General features: G+C 36.9%; 2 protein-coding genes across 4 annotated transcripts in view; one reads left to right on the top strand and one right to left on the bottom strand.

Annotated features, from left to right (window-relative positions):
* Positions 1 to 1943: 1943 nt before the first annotated feature.
* Positions 1944 to 13699, bottom strand: cenpo (centromere protein O). The gene is made up of 6 exons (XM_056477579.1): positions 13570 to 13699; positions 11016 to 11164; positions 10412 to 10565; positions 9768 to 10036; positions 2391 to 2553; positions 1944 to 2193 (listed from the first exon to the last, which is right to left on the bottom strand). The coding sequence occupies exons 1-6, from the start codon at positions 13586 to 13588 to the stop codon at positions 2084 to 2086; spliced, it is 864 nt and encodes a 287-aa protein (XP_056333554.1). The 5' UTR covers positions 13589 to 13699; the 3' UTR covers positions 1944 to 2083.
* Positions 13700 to 13780: 81 nt separating this feature from the next.
* slc5a6b (solute carrier family 5 member 6) overlaps positions 13781 to 17147 on the top strand; it is a 25463-nt gene continuing 22096 nt past the window's right edge. For 2 of the 3 annotated variants that reach the window (XM_056477466.1, XM_056477465.1), the window contains exons 1-2: positions 13781 to 14134; positions 16689 to 17138. In XM_056477466.1, the coding sequence (XP_056333441.1) occupies positions 16791 to 17138 (348 nt within the window). In that variant the 5' untranslated portion in view covers positions 13781 to 14134; positions 16689 to 16790. The remainder of the gene's footprint in view (positions 14135 to 16688; positions 17139 to 17147) is intronic. The other variant, XM_056477464.1, reaches the window with a different exon arrangement.

Raw genomic sequence — 17147 nt, 5'->3', positions numbered from 1 at the left:
TTATAATTACTTTTAAAAGTAATATATTATTATCTTGAGTCACTTTAACAATGAACTAAATGTTACTGATTAGGGAAAGTAATGCTAAAGTGTGGAATTTTTGCATTTTTTTCTGCTCTTAAGGACACATTAAGTCTATATAAATGAAATATGTCCTAATTTATCTAAAAATGCACAATGTCACAAAATATACAGCTAAAGGAAAAAAGAATTATAAGTCTACTAGAAAATGTGTTTGTTTGAGTATATGGTTATATGTAATTTATTCTATAAAGGTCTCTAACAGTAGAAGAAAAAGAAACTAAATGTGTTACTCAGTTACTTTTTAGGGAAAATAATGTGAAAGTATGTGTGACTGTATGCTATTTTGTGTTTTTTTCCTGCTTTTTTATTCAGCAAGGACACACTCAATTGATAACAATTAAAAATGTTTATAATGTCAGAGAAAATACACAGCTAAGGGAAAAACATACTTTAAAATTCTGTTTCATTTAATGTATAAGAAACTAAATGTGTTACTTTTTAGGGAAAATAATGTGAAAGTATGTGTTACTGTAGGTTATCTTTGTGTGTTTATTCCTGCTCTTTTATTCAGCAAGGACACATTACTGTAGGAAGATAACAATTTATAATCGACATTTATAATGTCACAAAATATACAGCTAAAACAACAACATTAAGAGAGACTACTTGATAATTCTTAGTTTATCTTAATTTATAAGGAAGTAAATGCGTTATGTTTTAATGGAAAATAATGTGAAAGTATGTGTTACTGTAGGTTATCTTTGTGTGTTTATTCCTGTTTTTTTATTCAGCAAGGACACATTACTGTAGGATGATCACAATGTATAAAAAATGTTTATAATGTCACAAAATATACAGCTAAAAAATAAAACATTAAAGACTATTAGAAAAGTCTTAGTTTATCTTAATGCATAAGGTGTTTGTTTGAGTAAAATGATAAAATGTAGTATATTATACACTCAAAAAATGATGTTTGCTGTTTGTTTAAACTACTTGTTTAAAATGAGCTGAAATAACACAATTTTTTGCATCAACTTAATTGTTTTATGTTCAGTCCGCTTAAATTTGTAAAAAAAAAAATAATAAGGTAACTTAATTCCTTCATGTTGTGCCAACACAAATCGATTGTGTGGAACGCAGCATTTTTTTACAGTGTATAAAGGTCTGATAACATTTCCCCCCAAACCCCCTTTTCCTTTTAGTTGACACGAAATGTGTAACTTTAAAAAAATATATAATTACTGTTTAGGTGTTTTAACCTTTATTCATAGAATAGTGCAGAGAATTGACTGGAAATAGCTGAGGACCTCGAGTCAGGAATCGAACTCGGGTCACCGTGAGCACCATGGTGCTATAAGTCTGTGCACTTAACCTCTAGGCCAGGGGTGTCCAAACTCGGTCCTGAAGGGCCGGTGTCCTGCAGATTTTAGCTCCAACTTGCCTCAACACACCTGCACGGATGTTTCTAGAAAGCCTAGTAAGTGCTTGATTAGCTAGCCCAGGTGTGTCTGATTGGGGTTGGAACTAAACTTTGCAGGACACCGGCCCTCCAGGACCGAGCTTGGACATGCCTGCTCTAGGCTATTTGGCGCTGACAAATGTATAACTTTTTAAGGATGTGAAAGTTTGTAATGTTTTTATTTATTATTTTTTTTAAAGATTAAGATTAAGTGTTGTATTACTTTTAAACATAGCTTTACCCAACACTGCTCTTAATTGATTACAAAACCTTTATGAGTTTCTTTTTTCTGTTGAACACAAATGGAGATATGTTAATATCCATAGTAAAATAAAACACTATAGAAGCCAATGGGTTCCAAAATATCTTCTTCTATGTTCATCAATAAAAAGTGCCAGCAAATGGTGAGTAAATGAAGTATTTTTTACATTTTTGGGGGAACTGTGTCTTTAAATAGCAGTTTGTTTCTCCAGTACTCTTTATTTTAGTATATCTTCCTCTGAATATAAAAGCTCTTAACTGTATAAGGCCACTGCAAGAGTTTCCAGGACTTTTATATGCTTTATATGTACAATAAAGGTATTAATTTCCTCCTGTTTCTCAAGCGATGCTTCCCATCCTCTTCATGGTCAGGAGAGCCGTGTGAGCAGGAGACTCCAGGAGCAGAGACTGGTTTTTCTTCCACTGTGGAGATCCAGAAAGTGTTTTATCTACAAAAAAGCAAGCAAATGATACCAAATGAACCATTTCCTTTTCCTTCCTCAAAAATAAAATGCATGCTTTAGATTAAACTGTGCCTTCATCAAGTAAAGATCCTTACATTTACTCTAAAAGGAATGTCATGTCTATAACAGCAACATAGTTTGTTCACACTTATAGTTCGGTTTCTCTTGGTATTGGATTGTACCTTCACTCTCAATGCTAACGTGTGTTGGGAGACTCTGTGTAAGATCTTTATACTCCAGCGTGCATAAAACAGCTCTGGGGGGCTCGCTTTGTGCTGAACACATGAGCACAAGAATATTGCACAGCTCATTGCTCTCCATCACCTCCACCGAACCAACAAGATCCTGCGGAAAAGACAACACACTTTTATTCAACAAGGAGACATAATGTTGATAAATATTAAAGATATTTACCATGTTGCAAAATATACAGCAAAGGAAATAACTTAGGAGACTAGTTGATAATTCTGTTTCTTTGGATTTGGTTTAAGTAAGACAGGGGTGTCCAAACTTAGTCCTGGAGGGCCGGTGTCCTGCAAAGTTTAGCTTCAACTTCCTCCAACACACCTGCCTGGAGCTTTCTAGTATACCTAGAAGGAGCTTGATTCGCTGGTTCAGGTGTGTTTAATTGGGGTTGGAAATAAAATATGCAGGACACCGGCCCTCCAAAACTGAGTTTGGGCAGCCCTGAATTAAGGGTTTGGTTTAAGTAAAAATGTTAATATTTGATTTATTCTATTCAGGTCTGATCACACCAGTTCAGTTTTACCATTTAGTTTTATTTGACAGAAAGTGCACATTAATAATACAGAAATATCCACTGTGAGAGAATTAGCAAAAAGGCAATTCTGCATCTGGACTGATGGTAAAATGGTCACCATAAAAATATAAAACAAAATTAATGAATACATAGTTAACATAAATTTTTAAAAAGTATTTTAACACCTTTCCTAGAATATTAATACAGAAAAAAAATACTATAACTAAATCCAACAAATCAATATCTCACTAATAACATATTGTTATGTTAGATGTTTTCTTTCTGTCTATTTGTTTTCACCCTCCTCTCCGCTTGCTCAGCCCTTAGGTTACTTATTGGTTTACCATTCTGTCCTTCATCATTATGACGGTGTCGGTTCCACCAATCCCAGGACAAGCCGCAAGGATTTAAAGCCCGACAGACCAGTGTGTGATGTGCGCTCCGCCTCGGCGTAACATTTGTGCTCCACGCAATTTGATTGTGCTATGCTTCGGCTGTTTAGTGATTTATTATCTCAGTTTACTGTGGTAATTCGAGTTTGCTTGTTGAACTTCGTTGGCTTCAAGTAACACAATGTGATGGTTGTTGTGTGGTTCTAAACTAAGCTTTGACCGTTTTATCCGGTTTGTTTTAGTTTAGATTGATGTTCTGTTAGATTAGTTTGAGTGTTTTGCCAGCTGTGTATTTGGAGTTTTGTAGCTTTAATTAATTCCTATACACTGAAGATCTCGTTTTTTTTGTATTTATTTTTGACGCCTAGTTTAGACTTTATTTTTTATGATTGTTTTGTTTTGTTAATTTCTTTGATTTGGCTTACACTCATTTTTGTTTCAAGATAATTGTAAATGTTTATTTCTTTTTTTCATTTATTACTGTTATATAATTGTTTCAACTGAGTAAAAAGCTTAAATAGAGAATTGATTCCTGCCTCATCCTTGATCTGTCGAACACATTACACCTGTCTCACTTAAATGTTACAGCATCCCACTAAAACATCTAAAAAACGTAACACACATTTGCAAATATACAGTTGAAGTCAGAATTGTTAGCCCCCCTGTTTATTTTTTCCCCAATTTCTGTTTAACAGAGAAGATTTTTTCAGCACATTTCTAAACATAACAGTTTTAATAACTCATTTTTAATAACTGATTTATTTTATCTTTGCCATGATGACAGTAAATAATATCTGGCTGGCTACTTTTCAAGACACTTAAAGTGACATTTAAAGGCTTAAGTAGGTTAATTAGATTAACCAGGCAGGTTAGGGTAATTAGGCAAGTTATTGTATAATGATGGTTTGTTCTGTAGACTATCGAATAAAAATATAGCTTAAAGGGGCTTATAATTTTGTCCTTAAAATGACTTTTGTTCTAGCCGAAATAAAACAAATAAGACGTTCTCCAAAAGAAAAAATATTATCAGACATACTGTGATAATATTTCCTTGCTCTGTTAAACTTTATTTGGGAAATATTAAAAAAGAAAAAATTAAAAGAGGGGTGAATAAATCTGACTGCAACTGTACATGTTTTAAAATTCAGAAAATGACAACTAGTATCTATTTGTGGTGTTTGAAAATCTTTACTCGTCTGAAGTTAAAACATTGCTATTGTGTTGTCTAAAAATAAATATGAGCATGCAACATGACACCTTTTTTGCTATTTCATGCAAAACAACAACTATGACTTTAAATTGCAGCAATTTTCATTTCATCAGTAGTTGACAATAAAAAAAATCCAGTTTTACTGAACATACAAGTAGAAACAGAGAATCTTAATTTCTTCCATACATGCTGTTCTTTTGAAACTTATGCATGAAGCAATCCTAGAAAACAAATAACAGCTCACAAAAATCATTTATGAAATCATGTGACACTAAAGACTGTAGTAATTTGACTTTTCATAACATTAATAAATTACTTTTTAATGCTACTATATTGTAAAGTATTTAAATACAAACATTATTTCAAATAACAAGCACATATTTCACAATATTGCTGTATTTGATTAAATATATGCAATCTTATCTCCTCATCTTTGTGGGAATCCAGTGTTTTTTTATAAGGATACAATATAAGGACTAATATGTTGGACTAAACTAAGGACTAATATGTCTTTTTACTTCTGAAGATTTGTGAAAAAAACTATCTTTACATTTATTGCATTGGCGTTTCATTCCACTGTGGCTACCCATGATAAATAAGGAACTAAGCTGAAGGAAAATGAATGAATGAAATTCTTGCATTGTCTGTTGTGGGTCATATATGTTTTGTATGTTGCCATTTTCCTTCTTTTTTTGGTCTGGCTTTCATGCTGTATTTTACATTTGCATATCCCAATGTTGTTCTCTTTTATGGGTGTAAAAGTTGGTACTTTGCATAGACTGAGTTTGTGAATTCTGTGAGTTCTAGGATGTTCATATATGGAAATCATTCATGTTTTATATATACTGTATGATTTGGTGGGAGTGTAAAGAAACTTGAAGTAATGTGTTACTTTATGATTTAGAATTTTTGTTGTTATTTTGTTGTATTTGGTATATGGTTTGGTTTGTTGAATGAATTAAGTTGTTTGGGGGCTTTAATTATGACATCAATTGCAGAGCCTACCGGATATATATATATTGCGTATAGTCATGAATGAAAACAAAGCATGGAACGCTGGGTGAAACATGGGCACAGGTGTACGGTTGCTTCACAGATTCCTCCTTCATGGGTTTTAGCTCCTGGTTCGAGGGGGAAAAATAAGGTAATTTTGGTTTGTTTAAGATTAATGTTTTGATTGTTGATGTTGGCTTAGTGTTTTAACTTTCAGGATTCATTTGTGTTTGTTGTTTGTTTATTTCCTCTCTAGTTCTTACGGCGATTCATGATGAAATAATGTGTACTAATTCTATGGAGTGTGACCAATAAATTCTGTCTTATGGAATTGAGGTCATTGATGTAGACATTATACCACAAAGTGGTGATATTACAGACCACTACCTCTTACTATATAAGCTGTGTTTACCTGAAATTAGCAGATCCGCTCCGATATATCGCCCTAGTAGAACTATTGTTCCATCCACTAAAGATGAATTTATAAATAACTTACCTGATCTTTCTCTACTTCGAATAGCACCCGCAAACGCAAATGACCTTGATGTAGTAACCAGCAGTATGGATGCCATCTTTACTAGCACTTTAAATACTGTGGCACCCATCAAACTAAAAAAGGCTAGAGAGAATAAAACTACACCGTGGTATAATAGTCATACCCGCGCGCTCAAAACAGCAACCCGTGCCCTGGAACGTAAATGGAAAAAAACTAATTTAGAAGTCTTTAGAATTGCATACAAAGACAGTATGTCCAGCTATAGGAGGGCTTTAAAATCTGCCAGGGCTGAGCACCTCCGCAAACTGATAGAAAATAATCATAACAATCCTAGATTCTTATTTAACACCATCGCTAAATTAACAAATAATCGGTCATCTTTGGAACAAAACGTTCCACCGCAAATTAGCAGTGATGACTTCATGAATTTTTTCAGTGATAAAATAGAAGGCTTTAGACAGAAAATAGGAGATATTAAACTTTCTGCACCGCCTTATACCTCAGATCCAGCAAACACGCCTCTGAATCTAAATAACCTACAGTGCTTTAAAATCATAAAACAGGAAGAGCTAGACAAAATTATAAATAGCTCTAAATCAGCTACGTGTATATTGGACCCAATTCCAACAAAGTTACTGAAAGAATTGCTACCTGTTATAGGAGAACCTCTTCTTAACATTATCAACTCTTCTTTATCTTTAGGCCATGTTCCAAATCCTTACAAGTTAGCTGTTATTAAACCTATTATTAAGAAACCACAACTGGAACCCAGCAACTTAGCTAATTATAGGCCTATTTCAAACCTTCTATTTATATCTAAAATACTAGAAAAAGTTGTTTCTGCTCAATTATGCTCCTTTCTGCAAACCAACAATGTTTTTGAAATGTTTCAGTCAGGTTTCAGAGCTCATCACAGTACAGAAACTGCATTAGTGAAAATAACCAACGATTTACTCTTAGCTGCTGACCAATGGTGCATCTTGCTATTAGTTCTACTCGATCTTAGTGCGGCATTTGACACCATTGACCATGGTATCCTTATTAATCGCTCAAAGTCTACAGGTGTCCAGGGACATGCCCTACAATGGTTTAAGTCATACTTATCTGACCGTTACCAGTTTGTGAATATTAATGGACAGCCTTCACAAATCAGCCCAGTAAAATACGGGGTGCCTCAAGGATCAGTTTTAGGCCCTTTGCTGTTTACAATATACATGCTACCCCTGGGAGACATTATTAGAAGACATGGGATCAGCTTTCACTCCTATGCAGATGATACTCAATTATATATTTCAACTAAACCTGACGAGACGTCTAATCTGTCCAAGCTAACGGAGTGTATAAAAGATGTTAAAGACTGGATGACCAACAATTATCTTCTCTTAAACTCAGACAAAACAGAATTATTACTTATTGGGCCTAAATCCTGTACACAGCAGATCTCACAACTCGACCTGCAATTAGAGGGATACAAAGTTAGCGTTAGCTCTACTATAAAAGATCTGGGTGTCATATTAGACAGCAATTAAACTTTTAAAAATCATATATCCCATGTCACAAAAACTGCTTTCTTTCATCTGGGAAATATCGCTAAGTTACGAAGTATGCTATCCATCTCAGATGCAGAAAAGCTAGTCCATGCTTTTATGACTTCTAGGATGGACTACTGCAATGCACCGTTGCTGGCTGCCCAGCATCCTCTATTAACAAACTTCAATTAGTACAAAATGCAGCTGCCAGAGTTCTTACCAGGTCTAGAAAATTTGATCACATCACCCCAATTTTATCCTCCTTACACTGGCTGCCTGTTAAGTTTCGTATTGAATTTAAAATATTGCTTCTTACATATAAAGCTTTAAATAATCTAGCTCCTGTTTATCCAACCAATCTTCTGTCTCGCTACAATCCAACTCGCTCTTTAAGGTCTCAAAACTCAGGGCTTCTGGTAGTACCCAGAATAGCAAAGTCGAGTAAAGGAGGTCGAGCCTTCTCATTTATAGCTCCTAAACTCTGGAATAGCCTTCCTGATAACGTCCGAGGCTCAGACACACTCTCCCAATTCAAAACTAGATTAAAGACCTATCTGTTCAGTAAAGCATACACTTAGTGCACCACTTAGGGGGCTTCCACACAGGTTATGCATCTTGCTGATATACACTGTGAACATCAGCTACGCTAATTATTTTCTTTATTCTCCATTTCCACCTGGGGATACTCTCCCCGAGGCCCTCAGACTATGCAGAGTCACTGATTCGATCCAAGACCAACGACGAGATGATCCCAAGGTTTCCATATCCTGGACCTGGCCGAATCCTGAGCAGCTACTGTGATGGTCATGAAAGAGTGGAGAACATGAGACTGATTCCTGTGACGCTCCAGAGACAGACGAGTCTTCGCTGAGGCCAGCTTCCAGTCTCCGCCACTGAGACTGCAGCTCTGCACAAGACATTTGGCCAGCGGAGAAATTAAAATGGTCGTGTCCAACTGAGTCTGGTTTCTCTCAAGGTTTTTTTTCTTCACTTTCGCCTTTAGTGAAGTTTTTTTCCCTCTCTGCTGTCGCCACTGGCTTGCATGGTTCGGGATCTGTAGAGCTGCGCATCGTTGGATTTGCTCTTTAGTATTTGGACTCTCAGTAGTGATTATTAAACCACACTGAACTGAGCTAAACTGAACTGAACTTAAACACTACAAACTGAACTACACTGTTCCTATTTACTTTGACCTTTTATGTGAAGCTGCTTTGACACAATCTACATTGTATAAGCGCTATACAAATAAAGGTGAATTGAATTGAATTAAATGAATCGTGAATCATCAGTGAAAGACTCAGTCATCTTTTAACCAGGACGCTACAGCGCTATTTATTGTTACATGATGGCTTTGTCTGTCTGTTCTTTGTTTTTCCATGTCTGCAAAAACTATATCTATATATATATTCTGGAGAATGTTTTATTTTGTTTTATAAGTTAGTTTGTCTTTAAAATTAGTTATTTGTTGTTTTGTTTGTTATTTTGGACCCCCATATCCTCAGGTATTTTGTTTTTTTGTATTATGTTCTCTAAAATGTAAGATACATCATTTCTTTTGATAACACAATAAATCAATGGTTGCCTGATGGTGATCAGAATATGTAGAAGGTGTTGACTGATGATTCTGGGTCTGGAAGCGGTACTCTCCCCTCTTCCTTCATTTGTTCTTTCCTAGCTGTGTTTTACCACTAGATTTAAGTAGGACGTAACAGCTATAATAAACCAGTTTTAGGTCAAAATTATTAGCCCCTTTAAGCAATAATTATTTTCGATTGTCTACTGAACAAACCATCGTTATACAATAACTTGCCTAATTACCCAAGCCCGCCTAGTTAACCTAATTAACCTAGCTAAGCCTTTAAATGTCACTTTAAGCTAAATACTAGTATCTTGAAAAATATCTAGTCAAATATTATTTACTGTCATCATGACAAAGATAAAAGAAATCAGTTATTAGAAATGAGTTATTAAAACTATTATGATTAGAAATGTGCTGAAATAATCTTCTCTCCATTAAACAGAAATTGGGGAAAAACTATACAGGAGGGCTAATAATTCTGACTTTAACTGTATATATGCAACCTTACGAAGCATACTTTATCAGAAAAGCTGAAAAATCTTACCGACCCTAAACACTTATAAACTAAACACATAATATTAAAAGCAGCAATCCTGATACCTTGACGAGTGTGACCTGCTGTCTGCGAGCAGCCAAAGCGTTGAGGTTCTGGCTGACGGTTTGCAGGAAAGCTTTAAGGTCTTTCTCCAGGCTCTGCTTGGCTAAAACCTCCAGAGGGAATGACGGGGGGATGTTATGGCGAGAGATCTGGACGGTGCGCATCAGGTCCAGCTCCATGTTATACGTGTCCAGATACACACCTTCGTAGGCTGTGTGAAACGACACACACACACTCTTCCCTTCCTTACACTCCACCAAATCAAATCCACCTGAGAAAGAAACACAATGGACCAGCTCTAAAATAGAGGACTGAGCTCAGTAGGATCATTTCCAGGTTTTCCATGACAGACCCTGACTTTCTCTGATCATCTTATAATCTGCACCCAGGAGAGCCAAAAGTTCTTTAACTTCCCTTACCGTGATATACTTAAAACACAGATCGCTGTAAAAACTTGTGAATAACAAGGAAGCATTGTCTCCTAATTAAAGAGATATTACAAGTCATCACGTCAATGCCGGGGAAAGAGTTAAAGAGACCTTAAAGTGAAAATTACCTCATCATTTGATCTTGCTCATGTGATTTTAAACCTTTATGAGTATGTTTCTTCTGTTAAACACAAAAGAAGATATTTGCGTGTGTTTACCTATTAAATGATGTGCGTGCTGAAGATCTTTCAACTGCATTTTCCAAGCTGTTAACAAAGACTGCTGTAGAGCTGCGAAGCCTCCAGTTTCATCATCGCCATCCTCTTCTTCATCTCCAAAAGGGAGATTTTTGCCGATTTTATCTTTCAGGATCTGCAGTACAATGACAACAGATAATGAAGCACACACCAAGAACAATAATTATACAAATATTAGTATCCAAATTGTCATTAATACACAGTAACTTCATTTATTTTCCTTCGGCTCAGTCTCTATTTCAGAGGTCACCATAGCGGAATGAAACTCAGCGGAATGTTTTACGCAGCGGATGTCATTCCAGCCGCAACCCAGTACTGGGAAACACCTATACACTTTCACATTCACACACTCATACACTCTAGCCAATTTAGTTTATTCATTTTACTTACACAGCATGTATTTGGACTGTGGGGGAAACCGGAGAACCCGGAGGAAACCTACGCGAACAGGGGGCGAACATGCAAACTCCACACAGAAATGCCAACTGACCCAGCCGGGACTCGAACCAGCGACCTTCTGTCTTTTTTAAATGAATGTCTCTGTACTATTTGAAAGCTTTCTCACCTTGATGACGCTGGCCTGATGTTTGAGTTGATCTCTTTTTGCACGGAGGCTCGCAGCTCTGACTTTCAGCATCTGTATCCTCTCAGACTGATGCTGGTCCTGCTGTCCCACACCTGCCCTCTCCAGAGACATCAGGTGAACCAGAACTCCTGATAAACATGCATGATATGACACATAAAACAATCATAAAAAAAAAAAAATTCATCAGGGGTCGCCACAGCGGAATGAACTGCTAACTATTCCAGCATATGTTTTTTACGCAGCGGGTGCCCTTCCAGCCACAACCCATTACTGGGAAACACCCATACACTTAATCACAAAAAATTATATACTACGGCCAATTTCATTCATTTTCTTGTCGGCTAAGTCACTTTATTAATGTGGGGTCGCCACAGCGGAATGAACCGCCAACTTATCCAGCACATGTTTTATGCAGCAGATGCCCTTCCAGCCGCAAACCATCTCTGGGAAACATCCACACATACTCATTCACACTCATACACTACAGACAATTTAGCCTACCCAATTCACCCATACCGCATGTCTTTGGCCTGTGGGGGAAACCGGAGCACCTGGAGGAAACCCACGCGAACGCAGGGAGAACATGCAAACTCCACACAGAAACATCAATTGACCCAGCCGGGACTCGAACCAGCGACCTTCTTGCTGTGAGGCGACAGTGCCAACCACTGAGCCCCAATGCCATCTCTCTTCCTCCTCTGTTTGGTTTAGTCTAATCAAGTGATCTAACTTACCATGTGGCTCCCATTTTACTCCCATTTCTCATTACATTTATTGTTAGACATATACAATGGTCAACATTTGCCTTTTCTCTCTCAGTAAACTGCTTGTCATTTAATCTCACTGGTGTCTTTTGATTTTTGATATTCGACAGTGTGCGCTTTTTTTTCAGTCATTTTATTCTAATATGACACATCAGCTTAAAGAAGGCATTGAATCTACATTCTGAGGGTGAACACACAGGTAAACAACACTTATTCAACATTTATTCTACAAATTTGTTTCCGCTGAGGGATATGTTCATATAATATGCCAGATTACCTACAACATTTATTCTACATTTTGTGATTTAAAGGAATTCCCAAAATACCCTGTTTATAAAAGTTAAATATGACATGCAAAAAAAAAAAAAAAGTCAAGAAACAGGAAGTTTGGCCAGAGGAGAAATGGTCTTGTCCAAATGAGCCTGGTTTCTCTCGAGGTTTTTTCCCCTTTCACTTTCGTCAATTGGTGAAGTTTTTCCTCGTCACTGTTGCCACTGGCTTACTGGTTTGGGACTTGTAGAGCTGCGCATCGATGGATTTGCTCTTTAGTGTTTGGACTTTCAGCAGTGAAAATTAAACCACACTGCACTGAACTGAACTGAACTAAACTCAGAAAACTGGACTGACACTATATCAGTTTATATATCAGTTTACAAGTTCTATTTTAAGCTGCTTTGACACAATCTACATTGTAAAAGCGCTATAGAAATTAAGATGAATTGAGCTGAAATTGAATTCTTAACCTGACTCAGATTTCTTTTTTAAAGAAAACACAAAAATTACAGCATTTTTCAATACATAATTGTTTCCTTTTTAGAAAAATTTTGTGTAAAAAGCTTGGAAAACAATAGTTTGTCATTCTTAATGAAATCCACTGGAGTAGTGAGAAGTACCAGTATTATTTATCCTGCAGTGTCTTGCCTTAAAACAAAACATACTTTTATGTGAAGAATGTATTTATTTTTTAACATGAAAATTAGATCGATGGCGCGGTGGCTCAGCGGTTAGCACTGTCGCCTCACAGTAAGAAGGTTGCTGGTTCGAGCCCCGGCTGGGTCAGTTAACATTTCTGTGTTATGTTTGCATGTTCTCCCCGAGATGGCGTGGGTTTGCTCCGGGTATGAGTGTGTCTGAATGCGAGAGTGTATGGGTGTTTCACAGTACTGGGTTGCAGCTGGCAGGGCATCCACTGCGCTGGATAAGTTGGCGGTTCATTCCACTGTGGCGACCCCTGATAAATAAAGGAACTATGCCAAAAGAAAATGAATGTAACCCAAGTGTTACCTAAATGTTATGCATACTATATTTAAGTGATCTATCTATCTATCTATCTATCTATCTATCTATCTATCTATCTATCTATCTATCTATCTATCTATCTATCTATCTATCTATCTATCTATCCATCTGTTTATCTATCACTCTATCCACCTATCTATATTTCTGCCTATCTATCTATCTATCTATGTCTGTCTGTCTATATCCATCCATCCATCCATCCATCCATCCATCCAGCAAGCGTCCATCTATGAGAATATGTCTATTATTTTTACACAGCGTAAAACAATACGATTAAGTAACAGCCAAAAAGCAGATTCAATTTATGCAATTATACACTTTAAAACATCTTGTAGACACCTATAAAATAGCAGAAGATAAATGTAATTGAGTCGAAATATGCGTTTATAAGCGACATGCTAACTATTTTTAAACACGTCTTGACATACTATTTAACACATTTATATAGTAAACGACCATCATGAGATTACCTTGATCCATTGTTTCCATCTGTCTATCACTTAAATTAGATTTTAACGCCGTATTTGGTACTTTTGCTCATTTTTTCCTTGCAAATACAACTGTTTTGAAATCTGGCGCGCTGTTATTTGTTGTCATACACGACCTCGGAAGAGAAAACACAAAACGCGCTCGGGCGCATCATCACTGCGCGCTATTTGCGCAGCAGCGTAATCTGCAGATGAATATACACTCTGTTATCCTCCACGTGGTTGCATTTTTATACAGGAATGCGCATTTTTTTATGATTTAATTTTATGTGACTATCAAAGTTCTTTACAAGCATGTATGTCGATAATATAAACCAGCAGCATACATGTGTTGTTGGACAAATGCAAACTGCCACTTAAGTACATTTAGATAGCAAATGTGTGTGTTTGACTGTCAAAGTGTGTGTCAGTAACCTTCAGGCGTGATGGCAGCAGAAACATTGGTGGTGTATGTGGGAGGTGTGCGTTTCTGACAGTCCTGTGTGCGTGTGTCGGATGAAACACATCGAGGGTGAGAAGCTCCAGATGATTTGACTGACCGTTTCAGGTAAAACACCTGTAAATCTCTAACACACACACACACACACATACAGTACACGTGCACCTGTTGTGTTTGTGTATATAGTGAACACTGAGAATGCGTTCACAAAACTGTACAAACCCACAACAAGGAAGTGAAACTGAACAACTTAGTGTTAGGGATAATTAACATTTAGCATACGCTAATTTATTTATGTATATGTTCATTTAATTACGTGTATTATGATCTTGAGAAACGCATTTGGGGTAAAGTTGAAACTGCAATCTCGTGGCGTCTCTTTTGCATGCTAGTTGTAACTGCCAGGAACTGTTAACTCTGTAGTGCCTGGAGGTTTGGTGTTTACCATCATTTGTTAACCCATGGTAACCCAACATCAAATGTGCAATAACAATATCATTGTGCTTTAGTATATAGCATGTTAATGAATGTTTTCTGATTAGAGTTGGGTTCTGGAAGTAGAAATCCTCTCAGATTTTTTTTTTAAATGACTCCTAAATCTTTCTAGATGAACTATGAAGTTGGGGTTGGTCAATTTACGGCTTTTAGAATTATTAAAAACCATTAGTATGTGCAGTAGTAACAGCTTAATTGCTGGTCTTTGCAATGAAACATTTTAAAAAACATTTTAATAATATATATTTGGTATTTCTGTATTATTAATGAATGATTAATTAAAATTTAACATTTTAGATTTAATAAATGTAAAGCCTACTTTAGAAATCATTTGTAATATTTACATTTTATTAAATTGACTTTTAAAATGATTAAAACTTAATATGTGTATTTTTAAGAGTAGTTACAACTAGGCATGGGCTGGTATAAGATTTTGATGGTATGATAACCTTGGATAAAAGTATCACTGTGTTGTGATTTCTGCTCCAAGATATGATCTTTTAAAATGTCTGGGTAAAAAACGACTTTTTTCACCTATTGAAGATTTATTTATTTATTTTATGAAACATTTAAAATATTTTGGATCAGTAGTTTTTGATTGTAGAGGTTCCTTTTCTGCTGGAGATGCCCTAAAAACTAAATAAAATAGTTGTGAAAAGGATGTTAAAAAAACAAACAAAAAACCTACACACACCTTAGGAACGGTATAACAGAAAACATTAGCGGTTTTAAAACCTTGACTTTTCCAAACCGCGGTAAACCTTGAAACCGGTTATCGTCCCATGCCTAACCACAACAACTTAATATTTAACCTCAATAATTGCTGGTTTTGCAGTTGTTAATGAATAATTAAATAATATTGAACAATTTATATTTAATAAATATAAAACAAGGCGGCGCAGTATGAAGTTCGCCAGTTCGAGCCTCGGCTGGGTCAGTTGGCGTTTCTGTGTGGAGTTTGCATGTTCTCCCTGCGTTCGCGTGGGTTTCCTCCGGGTGCTCCGGTTTCCCCCACAGTCCAAAGACATGCGATACAGATGAATTGGTAAAGCTAAATTGTTCGTAGTCTATGAGTGTGGGTGAGTGTGTATGGATGGGTTGCGGCTGGAAGGGCATCCGCTGCGTAAAACATGTGCTGGATAAGTTGACGGTTCATTCCGCTGTGGCGACCCCGGATTAGAAAAGGGACTAAGCCGAAAAGAAAATGAATGAAATATAAAACAAACATTTTAGAAATAATTTAGAAAATGTACATTTGGTTAAATTTATGGCTTTTAAAAATATTATTGAGTTATAAATTATACTTAACATGTTATATTTACTAGATATTATAATCATAATTCATTCATTTATTGATCTTCTTTTCGGCTTAGTCCCTTTATTAATCAAGGGTCGCCACAGCGGAATGAACCAACATATCCAGCACATGTTTTACGCAGCGGATGCGCTTCCAGCTGCAACCCATCACTGGGAGACACTCATTCACACACATACACTATGGACAATTTTAGCTTACCTAATTCACCTATAGCGCATGTCTTTGGACTGTGGGGGAAACTGGAGCACCCGGAGGAAACCCATGCCAACGTGAGGAGAACATGCAAACTCCACACAGAAATGCCAACTGACCCAGCCGAGGCATGAACCAGTGACCTTCTTGCTGTGAGGCAATTGTGCTACCCACTGCGCCACCGTGCTGCCCCTTATTTAATAAATATAAAACAGATATTTTAGAAATAACCTCTAGTTTTATATTTACATTTATTTTCTATTTTTCTATTTCTCCAGATTTAGACTCTTGTTGTTGTTGTTAATATTTTTGCTATTGTTTGTATAGCGGTTGTTTAAGCATTTCACTGCATATCTGCAATTGGCATCAATTAGCATTTGAATACAATAGGAAGTGTTTATTACTCAGGTGTTTCCCAGCCCTGTTCCTGGAGGCGCACCAGCAGTACATCTTTTGGACGTCTCCCTTATCTGACCCATTACCTTCAGGTTTTGGAGTCTCTTCCAAAGTTCTGGTGGTTTGATTCAGGTGTGTTTGATTAGGGAGATGTTGAAAATGTGTACTGTTGTTGTGCCTTCAGGAACAGGGTTGGGGAAACACTGCATTACTAGCACACACATATCCTGACTGACTAATAAGTGCATTATCTTTTATCAGTTTCAGCTTGTCGTCATCAGATTGGCAGAGCGATGGCTTTGACCTTCGCCCTGATCACGCAGCGGAGACTCTAATATCACGCTTCATGCCTGCAGCCTCAGCATGGATCCCGCAGGGCACAAGTACTTCACTGTTATCGATTATGTGATATTTGGGTTATTGCTGGTGGCCTCCATGTCCATCGGCCTGTACTACGCCTTCACTGGAGGACGGCAGAGCACCACGCAAGAGTTCCTGATCGCCGACAGGAGCATGAAGTGTCTGCCGCTCTCTCTGTCCCTCATGGCCACCTTCCAGTCGGCCGTGGCCATCATTGGCACCCCGGCTGAGGTTTACGCTCATGGCACGCAGTATTGGTTCATTGGCTGCTCATATATTCTGGGTCTCCTGATTCCAGCACACATTTTTATTCCCCTGTTCTACAGACTGCATCTCACCAGTGTTTATCAGGTACACACA

This window comes from Danio aesculapii, chromosome 17 (genome assembly GCF_903798145.1).
Source record: "Danio aesculapii chromosome 17, fDanAes4.1, whole genome shotgun sequence".
Lineage (NCBI taxonomy): Eukaryota > Metazoa > Chordata > Actinopteri > Cypriniformes > Danionidae > Danio > Danio aesculapii.
The sequence above is the reverse complement of the archived record's forward strand: the minus strand, read 5'-3'. Positions and strand labels throughout refer to the sequence as shown.

Bases quoted from the DNA above. Each gene is read 5' to 3' on its own strand.
- cenpo (XM_056477579.1), bottom strand. The intron at 10,566-11,015 runs GTGAGAAAGCTT...ATTGTACTGCAG, and splicing joins ATCAGGCCAGCGTCATCAAG to ATCCTGAAAGATAAAATCGG. The intron at 2,554-9,767 runs GTATCAGGATTG...TCTTTTCCGCAG, and splicing joins AGCAGGTCACACTCGTCAAG to GATCTTGTTGGTTCGGTGGA.